Source organism: Rhizophagus irregularis, chromosome 18 (genome assembly GCF_026210795.1).
Source record: "Rhizophagus irregularis chromosome 18, complete sequence".
NCBI lineage: Eukaryota > Fungi > Glomeromycota > Glomeromycetes > Glomerales > Glomeraceae > Rhizophagus > Rhizophagus irregularis.
In genome coordinates, this window is record NC_089446.1 from 3,845,020 (window position 1) to 3,863,315 (window position 18,296).

An 18,296-nucleotide genomic window follows, 5' to 3' on the forward strand; every position below is an offset into this window, starting at 1 on the left:
TAGATAAGAAATAAGGTTATAAGAAAAGTCTATTTAAGCTTATTAGACGAATAATTTAGACTTTTGTGTATACTTAACAAATAAACTTTTATGTATATTAATAAGTAAACTTTTATATATAATTTACTTTGAAATATAAAATTATTATTGTTAATAAGAAAAAAAAATTTAGATCGGGAAAAATAATTGTTAATAAATAAAACCTGAATGATATTATCCAAGAATAAGAACATTTTTCAAATTTCTTTCAAATGATTTTGATTAAAATAAAGTCTTAGTTCTTACGCCTTTATGGTTACACTTATTGAAGCATCATTATTGTTAATAATATTAAGATTTTTATTTGATCAAAATAATGGTTGACAGGAACTCTTTCTAACGATCTTTCATACCAATTTTTAGCGGAAGAAATATCCAACAAAAATACAAATATTATATACAAACTATATATAAACATGTCAAAAAATACAGATATAATGTTGGGAAAACAATTTATAATAGAGTTCTATCAAGAGTTTGACGATTTTGATTTTGAGAAGAGGTATTTGCAACATACTTACGATATGCTGAAGACAAAGGAGTTTCAAGAGTTTACCAAAAAGACTACAGGTACCTGGGATGTAATACCAGAAGTATTTTCACAAGATATGCGAAAGCCATTCTCAAACCAAACAATAAATATTATAAATTTTATAATAAGGTGGAGTGCACATATCTTGAAGAAAAAATTACCACGATAATTCTTCATCTCAACTGAACGACCACAGCAATACTACAAGGTCACGTGAATTGGAAGGGACGTCAACAAAAAAGGAATTGGAATTTGCAAATAGTGTACAGAAGAGTTTCAGCAGCGAAACTCTTTCCCAAATATTCTGGAACAAAATTTTTTTCACAATATTAGACATTTATTTCTTTAAATATAACAAAAAATGTTCATTTCCAGTTAACTAGAAAGAGTTTCTATACTCAAACAACTTTACATTTTTTTTTTCCTGTTGCTTTTCATGCTTAAACGTTAGAAACAACCCTACTTCCCTTCAGTGCTATTTTTATAGGAACCACTATCTCTTTCCAACAAATCCACGAAGTCTTCTCAGAAGATAACTATATCCGAAGATAATACCTCTCCGCCTATACAGGCCTCTAATGCCATTCTTCATCTTTACCAACCTTGTAAGGTCCATTATTTCACTAACACTACAAAATTGATCAACCCTTATACAACTTGTGATACACATGGATGCGGTACTCTTTATAATTCCAAAAAAGCAATTAAATGCCAAAAAGACGTTGAGCCTGTGGGACTTACCACCATACAAAAATCAATATCATCTTTTTGGTGTTAACCATATAGTGCAAGGTCCCAATTCTAACTCGCGAAATTACAATTCCTGGTACACCAATTGAATATGAAAATCTTTATAAAAATTGCTGGAATAAAGAGGACCAGTTATTTATGAAATATTGAATGAATTTAAAAGAATAAATGTTAGAATTGAATCAATTAAAGGTATATATTTATATAATTCTTAATGAGAAATCTACGCGTTACTTTGTTAAATAACTTACTAATTTCTAACACATATTTAAAATTGAAGTATTGTAATCATTTTTCCGTATATTATTTAAAGTAGGCATCTTACAAAGAACAACTATTGAAAAAAATGTCCTATAGCGGTCAAAATAAACAGCTGCATGTCAAAGAAGTTCACTCCAACCGTTTAGGTGTCGGTTATACTGTTACTATTAAGAGATATACTTCCTATATAGGAGAACGCAACCCTGAATTGAAAAAAGCTATAAAAAGTCCAATATTTAAAGACAATACTCAAACAATATTCGAAATTGAAATTCAATGTCATCACTTGCCCAAACAAGTAAAATATTAGAATCGTCACACAAAAAGCTTCTTGGCTATGAGGCCCACAGCAACACAACCAAACCTGTCATACTCAAATGTTATATGACATGCCTACCTAATCCAACAGTATTTAAACAGATCCAACACGTACCTGAAAAATTTGAAATATATCTCAAACCACCACCATTTTGTTATTCCTCTATTCTCGTAGATAAATAGGCTCAACAGCAGGAGAAAATTTGGTTGCACCATATTAAAAAGCGTAACAAAAAGAAATATCTTTACCTTTTTTACTACCGGTTTATTACAGAAACACCTAGAACATCAATCTGTTCGACTACAAAATCAGACGCCATTTTAATGTCAGTTCCATTCCTCAATACAATAATGGATACAAAAAAGCTTTAGAGCTTAGACAACAATACCAGCAACGCCAGAATTATTATATAGAAGATGTTACCACTAAATCCAATACTAACGCACATTATGTTATTTCTGAACAAGACCAGGTGCTTATTAATGCTTCAGACTTATTTTTACGTAGAACACCTTCTCTGGATGTGGATTCACATACCACCATGAGTGATAACTCGTATATATCTGCTGCTGAATCAGTAGTGACTGTCATCTACCGGCGCATGAATAATTCAACACTATAAAACACAACAATAGACTCTTTATTAAATGCAACATTCTATACCTGGCAGTATTTACGTATAACATCTGGTAGATGAAAAAAATACAGATATATGATTTAGTTAGAAACGATTTCTTTTTTTTTATTTTTGTGTACTTTTTCCTCTATGTCGTTTCTTACAATGCAGGTAATGCTTAGTATTGTTTTTATAAATAATAGGCAATACGATCCTTATGAAGGTTGGGTCTATATGAAATTTTCTTCAAGCAAAAGGCGTAAAAATCAGAAAAATTCGGATACATAAAAATATTTAAATGGAAATTTCCAGTTAAAACAACTTCCGATAAGAATTTTCTGAATAATAATTTTGCCAAGAAATCATGTGATATTACTTTCCGTTAGTTCTGACTCATTTCAATTTGTAGAACCAAAGTTAAACTAATAAAGTCATCATCATCCCTGTATACTTTATACGTGATGAAAGTAATACAAATAGAGAGAATTATTGGTTTAAAAATCAATTTTTATTGTACGGCTATTTAGTTTATTACTTACTGTATTTATTATATTATTGCTATAATATAGTTGCATAGCCGCCATTAGGTGGTCTAGTAATTTAATACTCACACAAATACTTAGTAACCTATAAATATTGTAAAAGCTGCTAATTAGTAAATTATTAAACTACCTATAGGTAAATTACAAGTTGCTTATTTATAATTTAATAAGCTACCTATAACTTTTACAAACTTTTACCTAAAAGTTGCTTATCGAAAAAAGTTAAGTTACCTTAAAGGTAACCTAATTGTATTATTTAAACTTAAATTTACATCTACTAATAGACGGCATTTAGGTAATTAGTAGGTGACTTAGCAGTATTAAATTCTTAGGTTTCAGCAAAGAAGTATTTTAAAATAAAATGTGCTGTAGAATTAATTTAATTTTAAATTTATATTGAAATAAAATTATCTAAAAACTATTAATCCTCTTGTTATAATTGGATAGCTGTGGATTTTTAAGCGATCAACATACTAAATTTCCGTTGACATAGCACCCCTGATGACACAACTATAACAAGGTGGGAACTTGATTTAGACAACAATATCACCTGATTGTTCTGAACTGAATTTTTAAATTCATTTGCAGATAAAGAATAGTAAATGGACTTGCTCCCCTATAACATTATATCACCTACTTTCTCCTCTCTTACTTTCTTCCAGCCATTCCTCTGACTCTTACTTTCTAGTAGTAGCCCTACTATCAATTTTGCTTACCAGCAGGTATCTCATTAACATTCAACTTAATAAATCCATCTAAAAAAAGAAAAAAAAAAGATAAATATTAATGCCATTTTGTTAAAAGTATTTTAAAGAAAAATAAAGAAGAACTCACTGAAATTCAAAGAAATAAAAAATATATATATATATAATTATCCAACTGTCTTAAAAGAAAAAAAAAAGTCAGTAATATTTATTAAAAGATGGAATAAAGAAAAAAAAGTATAAAATTTGCACTTACCTAAATTTCATATCTAAGGAAACTTAAAGAACCACTTAAAAGAATGTAAAATGTTAATAATATTTAAAGAGGAATAAAAATTTTTGAAATTTTGAAACTAAAAAAGTTAAATTTTTAAAAAAGAACAGTTTGATTAAAAAAATAAATTAATTAATTAAAAAAGCTTTTATAGTTTAATCAAAATTTTTTTTTTAAAAAAAAAAGAAGTTTCGATAAACCTTTAAAAGAAAATTAAAAAATGATTAAAAGAAAGTTTCAACAGTTTGATCAAACTTTTAAAAGAGTTTTAGCTTAAAATCTAAAAAGTTTAATCAATCACTATGACACACGTGATTATTTTTTTTATATACAATATATATATAATTACATATTATTTCTAACTTTTCCATTACACAAGCTACTGTGTACAACTAAAAAAAGTTAGATATCATATGTATTGATACACAATTTAGAATAGACTACAGACACGTTTTCCTTCCTTTTTCCCTTTGTTCTTTCTTCCTTCTCTTTTCTTATTTCTTTCTCCCTCCCTTCTTTCTTTTCCCTTCATACTTTTATTAAAGAAACTTCTTTTTATGGGTACTTTTACCTTTTTTTTAGGTGATTCTTTTGTAGTTTCATAGTGCAACATTTTGGTAAGTTTTCAATTTTTTTCCCTTTTAGGCAGTTTTTCAGTTTCTAGACGTAAGTTATCCACAAATTTGTTTATTTAATAAATGTCACTAACTGTTTGTTTTTCTTATATTTTTTTAGGTGAATTTTTTTGTCTTTCTGAACGATTCATGTGGAATACTAGCAATAAAAAATTTTTAAGTCTCTCTCAGGACTAGAAGTGTGATCTGATCCAGATATTTGATATAATATCATTAGATCATCAGATATCTGATCTTTTTTTTTACATAAAAAATATTTTTTTTTATTGTAGGAACTCAACCAACAAATACTTTAGAAAGTATTTAAAAAAGTAAGTGAAAGGGAAGGTTTTTTTAATTAAGAACATTAGTAAATATTACTAATATTCATTTTATTTTCTTTTATAGGAACTGGACATTTGGAAGGTATATGAAAATGAAAAGATTTTTTTACTTGGGACATAAGTAAGCATTATTAATATTCCATTTTTTTTTTCTTCTTTATTAACATTTCATTTTATTTTCTTTTGCTGTAGGTTTTGCCTTAAATTTGGATGTTTAAATTCAAAGTTTTAATTTGGACTTTAAAATAAACCTATTTTTTTTTTAAAGAAACTATTATCTTTTTGTAAGCTTTAGACTTTTGGATTAATAGGAGAATGGAAATGGTAAGTTTCGCAATACTCATTGCAAAACTTTATTTTTTTGTGTTTAATCAGAAATGTTTTCTAACATTTATTCTCTTTTGTAGGTTTCAAGTCTAGAACACACGAGATGTTTAAAATGTAAGTTTCGTATATTCCACTGTATAACTTTATTTTTATTTATTTATTTAATTAATTAAAAACTTTTCTAACTTATATTTTCTTTTTTTTTAGACGTGTATATTTAAGATTTCAGATCTTGGTGAGAGAATTAAGAACTATTTTATTTGAATTCATCTCCTTTAATGAACATTTTCTAACGTTTTATTTGTTCTCTTTTGTAGGTTTCAGTTTTAATGTGATGTGAGAGGAATAATACTAAATTGGTTAAAATAAAACAAATACCAAAAAAAAATGTTAGATCTGTCAAGATCAACTGAAGTAAACAAGCAAAAGAAATAGTGAATACACTGGTCGAAATCAAAACTTTTGACCGTTAAGAGCTTTTGATATAATTTTTGCCAATTGGTCATATGATTCGTCACATTTTTTGACCAATAGCAAAAATTGGTAAATCAATCACAAATCAACTAATACTGATTGTTAAACGAAAACTCATTCAGTCTTTTGATGAAAAATCAACTTATACCGATTGTTATACAAAAAATTGCTCTTTTAAGATCATTCAGTAAAATTATACTGATTGGTCATATAAATCAACACAATTTTGCCAAATTTGCCAAACGGTAAAAATCAATAACTAATTGGCAATAATTCGGCAAATCAGTTGGTAAATGACTGAAAAAATCAGATGATTCAGATCAACATTTTACGGGTCTTTTTAAAATAAACTTTTTTAAACTTTTTAAACTTTTTGCCTCTCTCTTTCATCTGTAAATGTACACATTAAATTCGGTAACTTTTTATTAAATCAAAAAAGTTTTGAAACTTTCTTTAAAAAACGTTTTTTACATTAAAAAAACGTTTCTTTTTTATACTTTTAGTGAAGAAAATCGTTTCCGACGTGGATACCGATATTACAGATAAAGTTTCAAAAAATTTTAAAACTTTCTTTTAAAAAAAACGTTTTTAAGCTAAAAATGTTTCTTTTTTATATTTTTTGCAGGAAATCGGTTCTGGTGTAGATACCGTTTTCCTAGATAAAGGTTCGAAAAAAATTTTCAAAACTTTCTTTAATAAAACGTTTTAATAAAACGTTTTTTTTTTATTTTTGTATAGGAAATCGGCTCCAGCATGGACGCTGATATTCCAGTTAAGTTTTGAAACTAAATGTTTCAAAACTTCTTTAAAACGTTTTTTAATAAAAAAAATGTTTTTTTTTTTTTTATATAGGAATTTGACTCCAGCGTGGACGCCGATATTCCAGTTAAGTTTCGAAACTAAAGTTTCAAAACTTTAATAAAACATTTTTTAATAAAAAATGTTTTTTTTTATTAATTTTTGTAGGAAATCGGTTCTGGCGTGGATACCGATATTCCAGGTAAGTTTCGAAACAAATGTTTCGAAACTTCTTTAAAAACATTTTTTTATATTAAAAAACGTTATTTTTTTATTTTATTGTATAGGAATTCAGCTCCAGCGTGGATGCCAATATTCCAGATAAGTTTCAAACCATTTTCGAAATTTTTTTTAAAAAAAAAATGTTTTTAATGTTTTTTTTTATACTTAATTGTAGGGCTATCAGTTCCAGTGTGAATACTGAACCCCAAAGATAAGTTTTGAAAAATTTCAAAACTATAATAAAAAACGTTAAAAATTAATGTTTTTTTTTATTTTTTTGTAGGAATATCAGTTTCGGTGTGGATATTGAAATCCCAAAGGTAAGTTTCAAAAAAAAATTTCGAAACTTTTTTTAATAAAACGTTTTTAATAAAATGTTTTTTTTTAATGTTTGTATAGGAAATCGACTCCTACTTGGATACCGAATTTCAAAGGTAAGTTTCAAAACAAAGTTTTGAAACTTTAAAACATTTTTTAATATTAAAAACGTTTTTTTTTTACTTTTGTATAGGAATTCGGCTCCAGCGTGGACGCCGATATTCCAGTTAAGTTTCATTTTCAAAACTTCTTTGAAAAAAATATTTTTTAACATTTTTTTTTAATATTATTGTAAGGATACTGTAAAGTTTTGAATTTTCAAAACTTTTTGACAAAAATTAATAAAAAACGTTTAATTTAACGTTTTTTTATTATTTTTATTAATTTTTTTGCAGGAAAATCAGCTCCAATTCAGATACCGGAATCCCGCAGGTAAAGTTTTGAATTTTTGAAAATTTTTGAAACTTTACGAAACTTAATAAAAAAATGTTTAATTTTAATGTTTTTTTATTATTTTTTTATATTTTTTTTGTAAGGAATTGGCTCTGATTTGGATACCAATCCTACAAGTAAAGTTTCAAAGTTTTTTTTTCGAAACTTAATAAAAAACGTTTATTTTAAACATTTTTTTATTTTTTTGTAGAAAATCGGCTCCAGCATAAACGCCAAAATCTTCTTGGTCAGGTTTCGGAATGAGTTCAACATGGCATTTCGAAGGTAGAACTTTGAAATATTTCATTAATTTATCTAACAAACGTTACTAACGTTTGTTCGTATTTAGAAATTTTTTTTTTCTTTTTTTATTTGAACGAAACGTTTGCTAACGTTTTCGTTCTTTTTTTTTGTAGATTCAAGACGCTTTCAAAGTATAATAGGGGTTTAGGCATGGAATGGTTGATGGTAAGTTTCAAAGTTGGTTTAATTTCAAAACTTTAAAAGAAACGATTTACTAATTGTTTCTTTCTTCTTTTTGTAGGCTTTTACTTCAGACTGATAGATTGGGTAAGTTTCGAACTATTTCAAAACTTTTTGAAATTTTTTTTTTATAAAAGAATCAGTTTGCTAATCGTTTCTTCTTTTTTTTGTAGATTTCCCCTTTGACTTTTTATTGGATAGGTAAGTTTTTTGAAACTTCATTTTTTATTATTATTAAAAAAATGAACTAACTGTTTTTTTTTTTTGTAGGTTTCCATTAACGAATAGGGGGTAAGTTTTGAGTATTAAAACTTTAACTTTTTTTATCAAAGAAACATTAAACTAATTGTTTCTTCTTTTTTTTTTGTAGGTTTCCTACTCTTCGTACTTTATTGGATGGGCGGGTAAGTTTCAAATTTTTCAAAACTTTATTTTTAATTATTATTAAAGAAACAAACTAACCGTTTCTTTACTTTTTTTTTGTAAGTTTCCCCTTCAGATTTTATTAGATCGGGTAAGTTTCTTTTGAAGCTTTAACTTTTTTATTTAAAAAATAGGTTACTAACTATTTTCTCCTTTTTTTTATAGGTTTTCTACGGATTTTTATCTGGTTAGGTGAGGATGATGGGTAGATGATGGATGGTAGATGGTGTATATAGATGATAGATAGCTATATATTAATTTAATATGTAATTTTTAATAAAATGAATTAATAAAATTTAATTAATAAATTATTATAAAATTAAAATCAGTAATCAGTTAAATGTACAAAAATTGGTAATAAATTATTAGGTTTATTAACAATCGTCAATTTGATTTTACCGATTTGTTGCCAATTTCTACTGATCGATTTGTTGACAAATGGCAGGCGTTACGGTGCAAATCGTCTATATAATTAGTTGTCAATTTTTTTGGTACTGATCGGCTAAGGTCAGACTGAATTTCGTCTAACATTCGGCAATTTAAAATTTTGCCGAAATAGACCTTTAGGGTTAGGGTTAGGGTTAGGTTAGGGTTAGGTTAGGGTTGGGATTAGGGTTAGGATTAGGGATTATGGTTAGGGATTATGGTTAGGCTTAAGGTTAGGCTTAGAGATGTGTAATTTTTTTTTTTCAAATGTCTTTACTAACTTTATTATTGTATTCTACTTTCTTATTCAGGTAAAAGCCACTATCAGACTATATCAGCAGAGTTACATATGTGCTAATCACATGACTAAGGAGGAATTTTCCCCCTGGTTAAGATTAGAAATTTTGATTTTCATTAATCTGATTTTTTAAAATTTTTAATATATTTGTAAGTAGCAACATTTTACTATATATTTGATAAATAAATAATTGAACATTTAATTATGTTTAATGAATAAATAATATGATCATATAATAAATATAGAATTGATAAATTATGACAAAGTTCGTACATAAAGTGGAAAGAATATGCATATAAAACGGATATAAAATAGACAAAATTATGTCCATATTTCGTTCAAAATGGGCTCATTTTTATGTATGTTTTATGTTTAAAATATAGGTATTTGATGTACATAAGATGGTTAAATTATGACGCTTATTTATCAGTTGTTTTATGTACATCTTATGGATATTTTTTTCTTATAGGGAAGGATAAGACTGCAAATAGAGTTTTAAATGGATTTGTTAAAATATACAGAAGAAATCGTATCAAGCCTCCAACATACTGACTGGAGACAGACTCTGGATCAGAATTCACTAACAACCAGGTACGTGATTTTTTCTGAACAGCCTAGAGGTAATGATGAGGTTCGGAGAGTCAGGAAGACATAAACAGTAGTCATATGCTGAACGAGCTATCCAAGCTATTCAAGAACTTCTTCTCAAATGAATGGTGGCAGGACCCCGGATATCTAATATAAAGGTCATAATGGACTTTTGGCCAAAAACACCCCTTTTTGCTGAAACTCAAAAAATCGTTTTTTGTAAATATCTCAGCATCCAGTAATTCAATTTTAATGAACTTTTTTTTATTTTGTAGCCCTCATTTAGCTCTACAATTTAAAAAAATGTTCATCAAAATTGGACCACTGGATGCCGAGATATTTACAAAAAACGATTTTTTGAGCCCTGAAAAATGGGCCAATCTGCCGAAAGTGTGACTTATGACCTGTTTTGAAGATATCCGGGGTCCTATGGTGGCACAGGAGTTAAAACCCGGGGTACATCTGTGGAATGGTCAGAAGATTTCCATGATGTAGTTGATAAAGTAGATGAATTCTGGCAAAGAAATCCTTCAGATATTCCAACAGGGTCACCTAAAGTGTTAAAAAAGACGGACTTTCTCTCTGAAGGAACTATACTTCTCCGCTAATTAATTATATCATATTTTGGCGAACGGACCAATTCACTATTTATTATAAAATTACTATGAATTAATTACGTCTGTCAAAATACATTACGTCTGTCAAAATAAATTTAATTAGTATTTTGTCATTTTAACGAAAAGTATAGAAGGAATATGTGTCAGAATCAAGTTAGATGAACCTATTTCTGTACTCAGTAATAAACTTCATGGAAAATTCTGTACAGGAGACATAAGATGGAATTCAAACATACATGTTATCAAAAAAATGATACTTTCACCCGAGCAGCCTACTATATATTTCCTTAATAGACCATATAGTCGATTAGGTATATCCAGATGTGTATATAATTGCAAGTAGTTCCTATTAATGAAAAGCCTCCACCTGATTTCGTGATAAGAGGGCAACCTGAAAGGTATGTACCTGAGCAGATACTTTGGCATCACATTAGGAAAGGTCAAAATCAGTACTTGGTTAAGTGGGAGCATTATCCAGACACTGAGGCTACTTGGGAACCTGCTGACCGGTTAGAGGAGGATGTTTCTGACTTAATTCGCAAATTTTGGGAATAAAAAATAAATGTTCCCTATTTTTTGTCCGCTCAATTAGCATCAGGAACTATCGGAATAAAAACATTCTTTCCACCACAGGTAAGGGTGACATGTTCACGTGATTTATGGACATCATAGTTGTAACGTTTCAGGCATATTCAGCTCAATTCAATTTACTTATGCTTGTAATCATTTAAGACTGCAAGGTCCTCAGTGATAATGCAATCGGTGATAAGTTTGATTGAAACTCCTTTTACCATACTGAATGTCCTACCTGTTTCCGGAGTGCCAGATATGTTGTATGTAATACTCTTGTCGATATCCAACCCTAATTTCTCAGCAGCTTTTCTTTGAATAAAAGACGCATTAGCACAAGTGTCTGCTAAACACTGAATTGCTATCCCATTAACCTCCCCACCTAGTGTTAAAAGAAAGATCTTTAGTATTCTCCAAACAAGCTATGTCAATATTCATAGGATCGTCTTCCCTGATATTCTCTTCTTGTTCCTCTTCAGCTAAGTCCTCTGAAATCTCTGTGACTTTTCTAGCAGACAATATCTCCTCCTGAAGAATTTCACGAAGTAATTTTCTAAAATCTGTAGATCTATCTTAATACACTTAATAGGTCATTCTTGGTGACAGCTTTTGCAGGTACAGATTTAGCAGTAATCTTTGCAGGAATCTTGACAGGAGTCACTTTACTCCTTAAGGGTGCTCCAGGAGAGCTAACTGTTGTCTTACTTGGAGCAGATTTAAGAAGTTTTGAGATACTTAGTCCCTTACCTGAATCTACTTTTTTTTTGCACTTCGAACAACACAAATCCACCTTCCTCATCTGGAATAATTTTCAAGTCATCAAAACTTGCAGTATTAGTATCAATGTCCATAGCATCATCATTAAGATCAAGGTTTCTCATTGCTTGAGCTAATTTCCAATCATCACGTCTATTTTTAGCCTTCTGAAGTCGCTTTGGAAGTCTTTTAGACGTCTCATATCCCATAATAAGATCAATAACATGTTGATCATCCTCCCAAGTCCATTTAGGAGCATCAGGATCATCACCAACATCAGGTTCTACATAACCATCATCATAATCATAATCCTCTTGTTAGATAACGCGTGGCTGTGGCTTCGGTTGAACATGTTTAATCTGTTGTCTATAGACTGGTGGCTTATGAACTGGCTTAGATACTTGTAATTGCTTAAACTGTACCTGGAAATTTTTAGTAAGTTCCTCAGCCTGAGCCTTAAGCATTTCTTGTAATCGTTCTTGAGTAATAACATCTGTCGACCTTTATATTACAGCACCTTCATATGGAGTTATAAAATGAGTATAGCCAGTCAATTCCTCTTTTTTAGCTTTTTCAATACCTTAACGTCTTTGTAACCCATAGAATATTTCACCCTTTCGTCTCATAAGATTACTCAATCTATCAAGTAAAACATCAAAAGGCATGCCCCAATTCTAGAAGCTTCAATAACATTTTCTGGTAAAAGTCCTCTATAAAACTGGTGAGAAATCATGATTTGATTATATCCTACAATATCCCCAGCCCTCTCAACTCGTTTATAGAAAGATCAAATAGGTTTACCTTATTCCTGGTAAAGATTACTAAATCGTATCTGAAGTCTTTCTTTCATGACGATTAGAAAATTTGTACACATATGCATGAATGCTTGATCTAGAAGAATTCCATGTAAAACTATAGGCTGATTCTGAACAGCAGCATTAAATGGACCTCCATGATTTCCCAACCCATTAACAGGTCGATTAGTAGGATGTTTACTTGCACGTCTCCACTGCTCTTTGACTTTAAAATTAGTTCTAACAACATCAGCACATGAAGGTAAAAATACTGCCTAAACAGTTATTGCTGCATTACCTGCAATCTCTGCATATGTAGCAGCATCAGATCCAGATAAGTAAGTACCAACATGTATTCCATTAGCAACTTCAGAAATAGTCAAAGCTCTAAATGCTCGTCAAGTAGCATTAGCTCCACCATTTGCAGCAGCTACTAACCGAATACTCGAAAGTTCCCAATTTTTTTCAGTAAGTTCAGCATCAAACCATGAGTATACATATAAATTGTACTGTACGATCAGCTAAACTGTACTGTACATTACATAATTTGTGTGATTGTACGACAGTTCGTACAGTATAGCTGACGACTGATGATCTGATCAATTTTGATCAATTTCGTATTTTGCGAAGTAAAAAAAAAAAAATTTTTTTTTGTTTTCTTTTGAATAACGTGTCAAAGATTGACAAAGGCTTACAAGTACTACACAGATTTCTTAAATAATCCTTTATAGAAATGGCAGAAAGTCCTGTAGAAAACCAAGAAATTATTGAAGAGGTATTTTATTTTTAGATATAAATAGTATTTTAACAGGTGTTAAAATCAGCATATACCGATATACTCATTAAAGCTCTGAACGGGTCGGTTCGGTTCGGTTTTTTTGCAGTTCGGGTAGAACCGAAAACCGAAATGGAACCGAACCGGAACCGTCCGGTTCGGTTCGGTTCTATCCGAAATTAAGAAAAATGCGAAAAAATGAATACACGACCATCCAGTGATCGTACAAGGACGAGCCATAGCTCGTTGGAATACTCTCATCGAGACGCGTCGAATGGTGGTAAAATCAAGTTTCTAGCATCGATAGATCACGAGATAGCACATGATGAGTGTTTCTTAAAAAATTTGCATTAGAAAACGATCCATTGATGCTAGAGACATGAATTTACCACCATTCGACGCATCTCGACGAGACGAATCTAATGAGCTATAATTCGTCTTTTTGCAATCACTGGATGGTCGTGTATTCGTTTTTTCGCATTTTTTTTAAATTTTTGAACGTCAAAAATTAAAATTCGATACAAGCGATTAAACGCCATCTATTGATCACACAAAGACGAATTTTAGCTCATTGGATTCGTCTCACTGAGACGAGTCGAATGGTGGTAAAATGATGTCACTAGCATCGATAGATCGTTTTCTAATGCGAATTGTTTAAGAAACACTCACCATGGGCTATCTCACGATCTATCGATGATAGAGACTTGATTTTACCACCATTCGACTCGTCTCAGTGAGACGAATCCAATGAGCTAAAATTCGTCTTTGTGTGATCAATAGATGGCGTTTAATCGCTTGTATCGGAATTTTAATTTTTGACGTTCGAAAATTTAAAAAAAATGCGAAAAAACGAATACACGACCATCCAGTGATTGCAAAAAGACGAATTATAGCTCATTAGATTCGTCTCGTTGAGATGCGTCGAATGGTGGTAAATTCATGTCTCTAGCATCAATGGATCGTTTTCTAATACAAATTTTTTAAGAAACACTCACCATGTTCTATCTCGTGATATATCGAAGCTAGAAACTTGATTTTACCACCATTCGACGCGTCTCGATGAGAGTATTCCAACGAGCTATGGCTCGTCCTTGTACGATCACTGGATAGTCGTATATTCGTTTTTTCGCATTTTTTCTTAATTTCGGATAGAACCGAACCGAACTGGACGGTTCCAAGTCCAAAACCGAACCGAGAACCGAACCGAATTTTTTGCCAGTTCCGGATTGGTTCCCGGTTCAAACTGGAACCGTTCGGAGCTTTAATACTCATATAGGTCCAATTTTGGTATTTAACCTTAAAATAAAATGCATAAAGTTGTGAATAAATACTAAAATTGTTTTAAAAGCAGCTTTTGTTATGCTTTTAATTTTGAAAAAATGCAAAAATAAAACTGTTTTTGGCATTATTTATATTTAATTATTAATTATTTGTCATTTATTTTACTTAAATAGTGGCCTACTCAAAATATTGCTATATTCGGTAAATATTTAACAGCATCCGAAATTCAGTATTATTTAGAATTTCAAGAATATCCCAACACGTCCGAAACTGGATTCGCAAGTGTATATAATGTATTAGGATGGAAACAAAGTGAAGCACGAGAAGCGTTTTCTATGACAAATATACAATATTCATATGGAGGTACTGGGACAACCTGTAAAGTAGGAAATTGTGACTTTTTCCCAGGTATTAAGGTGTCTAAAGAGCAAAGACAATGTCTCAATGTGAAAGTATGTGAATTTGCATCTAAAGAATTAGATACTGGACATACATCTGTTGATTTTACTCAACCTATCTTCAAAAATATGTTTGATGCTAATGAAAAATTTCACGAAAAAGCAACAATTTGGTTAGTAAAATTAATATTTATTTAATTTACAGTCTTTTTTTTAACTACATAACTGTTTAATATTATTTGTGTAGTATATTTGCCAAAGCACATGAATATAGTTGTGGGTATATAAATGAAAATGGAGTGAAATATAACGGTAAACCAAAATTAGGTGAATTAGTACAAGTACGTATAATATAGTATATAATACATTTTAACAAAAAATCGTATTAAACTGTTAATTTGTTATTTATAGGTGAATAATACGAAGAAAAAGTTTATTGGTTGTACTAAATGGAAGCCTAAAGAAAAAAACTATCAGTTCCTAACAATTCTGCCTAATGTTGATCTTGAATTATTGGAAATGATGTTTAATGAGCATTCCTATCATCCTCATGGTATTGATTTTGAGGTAATTGTAAAGTTATTTTAAAATTTTATGTAAATAACAAGCCAATTAATATTTTCATTTAAATGCAGAATGATGAAGCTAAAGCAGTAGATAAATATTTTATGGTACGACCTAATAATGCACGATCTGATGCATGTCGTAAGTACTAAATTATTTATTAATAATACTGCATATTTTTAACGAAATTAAGACAAATATTAATTAATATATTATATTTATTATTTTTAAGCATTTTTACATAAAATAGGAAACCATATTGTTAAAGGTGTTATAAGTAAAAAAGCTAGTATATGCCCAGTCATATTTTATCATATAATTCCAGAAAATTTGAAAGAATGTTCATTTATTGTGACTATATCGGTAGGTAAGCATAATCATTCACCTCCACCACCTCGAAAAACTCCATATAATATAAGAAATCAACTTCAAAAAATAATTGATAGTGAGCATATACTTGATTTAACTAGAAGGAAATTTCTAACTGGTAAGTTAAATAAATATAATTGTAATTTATATAATATATAATATTTGTATAATTCAATTAATATAATATAAAATTATTTGTAGGAACTATGATTCAAACATATTTAAATGGAAAAATGTTAAGTGATTTGCATCCCTCATTAAATAATCAATCCAAAATTGATTATTTTATTGAAAAAAGTCAGCGTTCCCAATATCCATTTAGTCAAAATGTTTTGGGTGTCGTACATAAATTTATGAAATATAATATGAGTGCAGATCCATATATTCGATCAATTCGTAAGTTTATTAATTTATTATATACATTAAATGTCATAAATTAATACAATAACTTAATTTGTTGCATTTAGGATTTCTTGATAATGGTCAATACATTATTTTATGTGCTACTAAAGAACAAACAATAGCACTTTCTGAATTGACACATATTGAAATTGATATGGCGTTTAAAAGAATTCATGGTATCACAAATGAATGGGAAGTAACAGCATATTTACCTCGAGTACAGAAAAGTAAGTATAATTACTGAATTTTGGTCATTTATTTAATAAAACCTTTTATTTAGTTTTTTATTGTTAATTATTATATGAAGCTTTGACTTTTGCTCAAATATTTACAAATATTGAAACGGCTGAAGCATACCAAAATTTATTTGAAGATTTGCTTGGATGCATAGAAAGAGATATAGGCAAAACTTTTAATTTTTATCATATTTATAGCGAAGGATTAGGCTGCATTATTGCAGACTAACATAAAGGACAAGCTCTAGGTGAAATTAAAATATTATCTATTTCAAATTATTTAAAAATTTTATTTTAAATTAACTTTTTTTAATAGGATTGGGTCAATATTTAAATTCAAAATATCCACATTTAACTCCTATTGAACATTTACAACATATCTACAAGCTCTGTTAGGTGTATAACAAATGGTAAATAAATATATTTATCTTATTTATAATTAAAACTATATAATTAGTACGATTATATGATAATATTTTATAGGAATATTAACAAAAATAAAGCATTGTCAAGTGAAATTCGTAGCGCGATGTATATAGTTCCTAATTTAAATACTCAAAATGAAGTTTTAAAAATATTGCATAAAATTCGTGATTGTGATAAACCAGGAACAACAGGTAATTAAATTATAATTATTGCAATTTAATTTGTTAATTTATATAGATATTAAAAAACATATTCAATTTTTTATAGCATGGGTTAAAGATAAACTTACTCTGTGGGTTTTGTCAGGAATATCAAGTGTGTTTAGCAAAATGGATCATGTTATCTGGAGTCAAACACCAAATAATACCAATGCTGGAGAAAGTGCCCATGCCAATGTAAATCGCGATGAACGCAATCTTTCCTTTATTGCAAGAATAGTTAGGTAACTATTTTTATATTTTACATAAAAAAATATAATTTTACTTATCTATTTTTTGTTTTAAGAGGACGTGATTTTGATAAAAGGCAGTGGGAAAGCACTGACGTTTATGAAAAATATAATGTTCCAGACACTTATCGAAATAAGTCAGAACTTGCACAGTCAATACAATCAGAAAAACGTGCAGGTAAATTTATTGAAAATCTTGTTATTTACTACTATTCTGTAATGTTTGTTATATTTTAGTTTAATTATTTTAGAAAAAAGGCGTAAAGGTAGTAAACAGCTTTCAAATACGGCAAAGAAGCGAAAAAATAATTGCCATAATAAGGAAAATATAACTGAAATTATTGATTTAGATGATTTAGATAAAAACCAGCATATTGAGTAACGTCAAAAAGTAAATAATTTGAAGTATGATTTGTTGAATATTCAAAAACAAAGGAATAATGAAATTGAAAGAGAAATTGCATTAATTGAAAAGTGAAATCAACTGTTAAATTTGTGAAATTTTATATATTACATTTGGTTTTTTATATTATTTATTCACTAACTAATAATAAAATATATCTACAATAGGAATAAAGGGAACATAGTATTCTGATGATCATGTAACTAAATGTGCAGGAAAGATGAAAAGTTGAATTATTTTTTAGTAAATTTATTATTAGGGAGATCGTAAAGGAGAAAAGATTGGGTGGGAGAAATTTTTTTAGTAATTTTTCTGTTACTTTTTTTGCGCTTTTTTTCTTAAAAATTAAAAATTTTGGCGCAAAATTACAGTAATAAACTTAAGTTTTGAAAAATGATTTATAATAAATAAATAACCAAATAATAAATAATAAATTGTAAATAAGTTTATTAAGAAATAAATATATGCGATTA

At 29.0% G+C, this 18,296-nt stretch overlaps 2 protein-coding genes across 2 annotated transcripts; both read left to right on the forward strand.

Annotated features, from left to right (window-relative positions):
• Positions 1–476: 476 nt before the first annotated feature.
• Positions 477–740, forward strand: OCT59_010455 (uncharacterized protein; the record flags this gene model as incomplete). The annotated part of the gene is made up of 1 exon (XM_066133019.1): positions 477–740. One exon carries the CDS (start codon positions 477–479, stop codon positions 738–740), a length of 264 nt encoding a protein of 87 aa, XP_066000607.1.
• A 927-nt stretch (positions 741–1,667) lies between these two features.
• On the forward strand, positions 1,668–1,892 carry OCT59_010456 (uncharacterized protein; the record flags this gene model as incomplete). Its single annotated transcript, XM_066133020.1, has 1 exon — positions 1,668–1,892. One exon carries the CDS (start codon positions 1,668–1,670, stop codon positions 1,890–1,892), a length of 225 nt encoding a protein of 74 aa, XP_066000608.1.
• Positions 1,893–18,296: the final 16,404 nt, after the last annotated feature.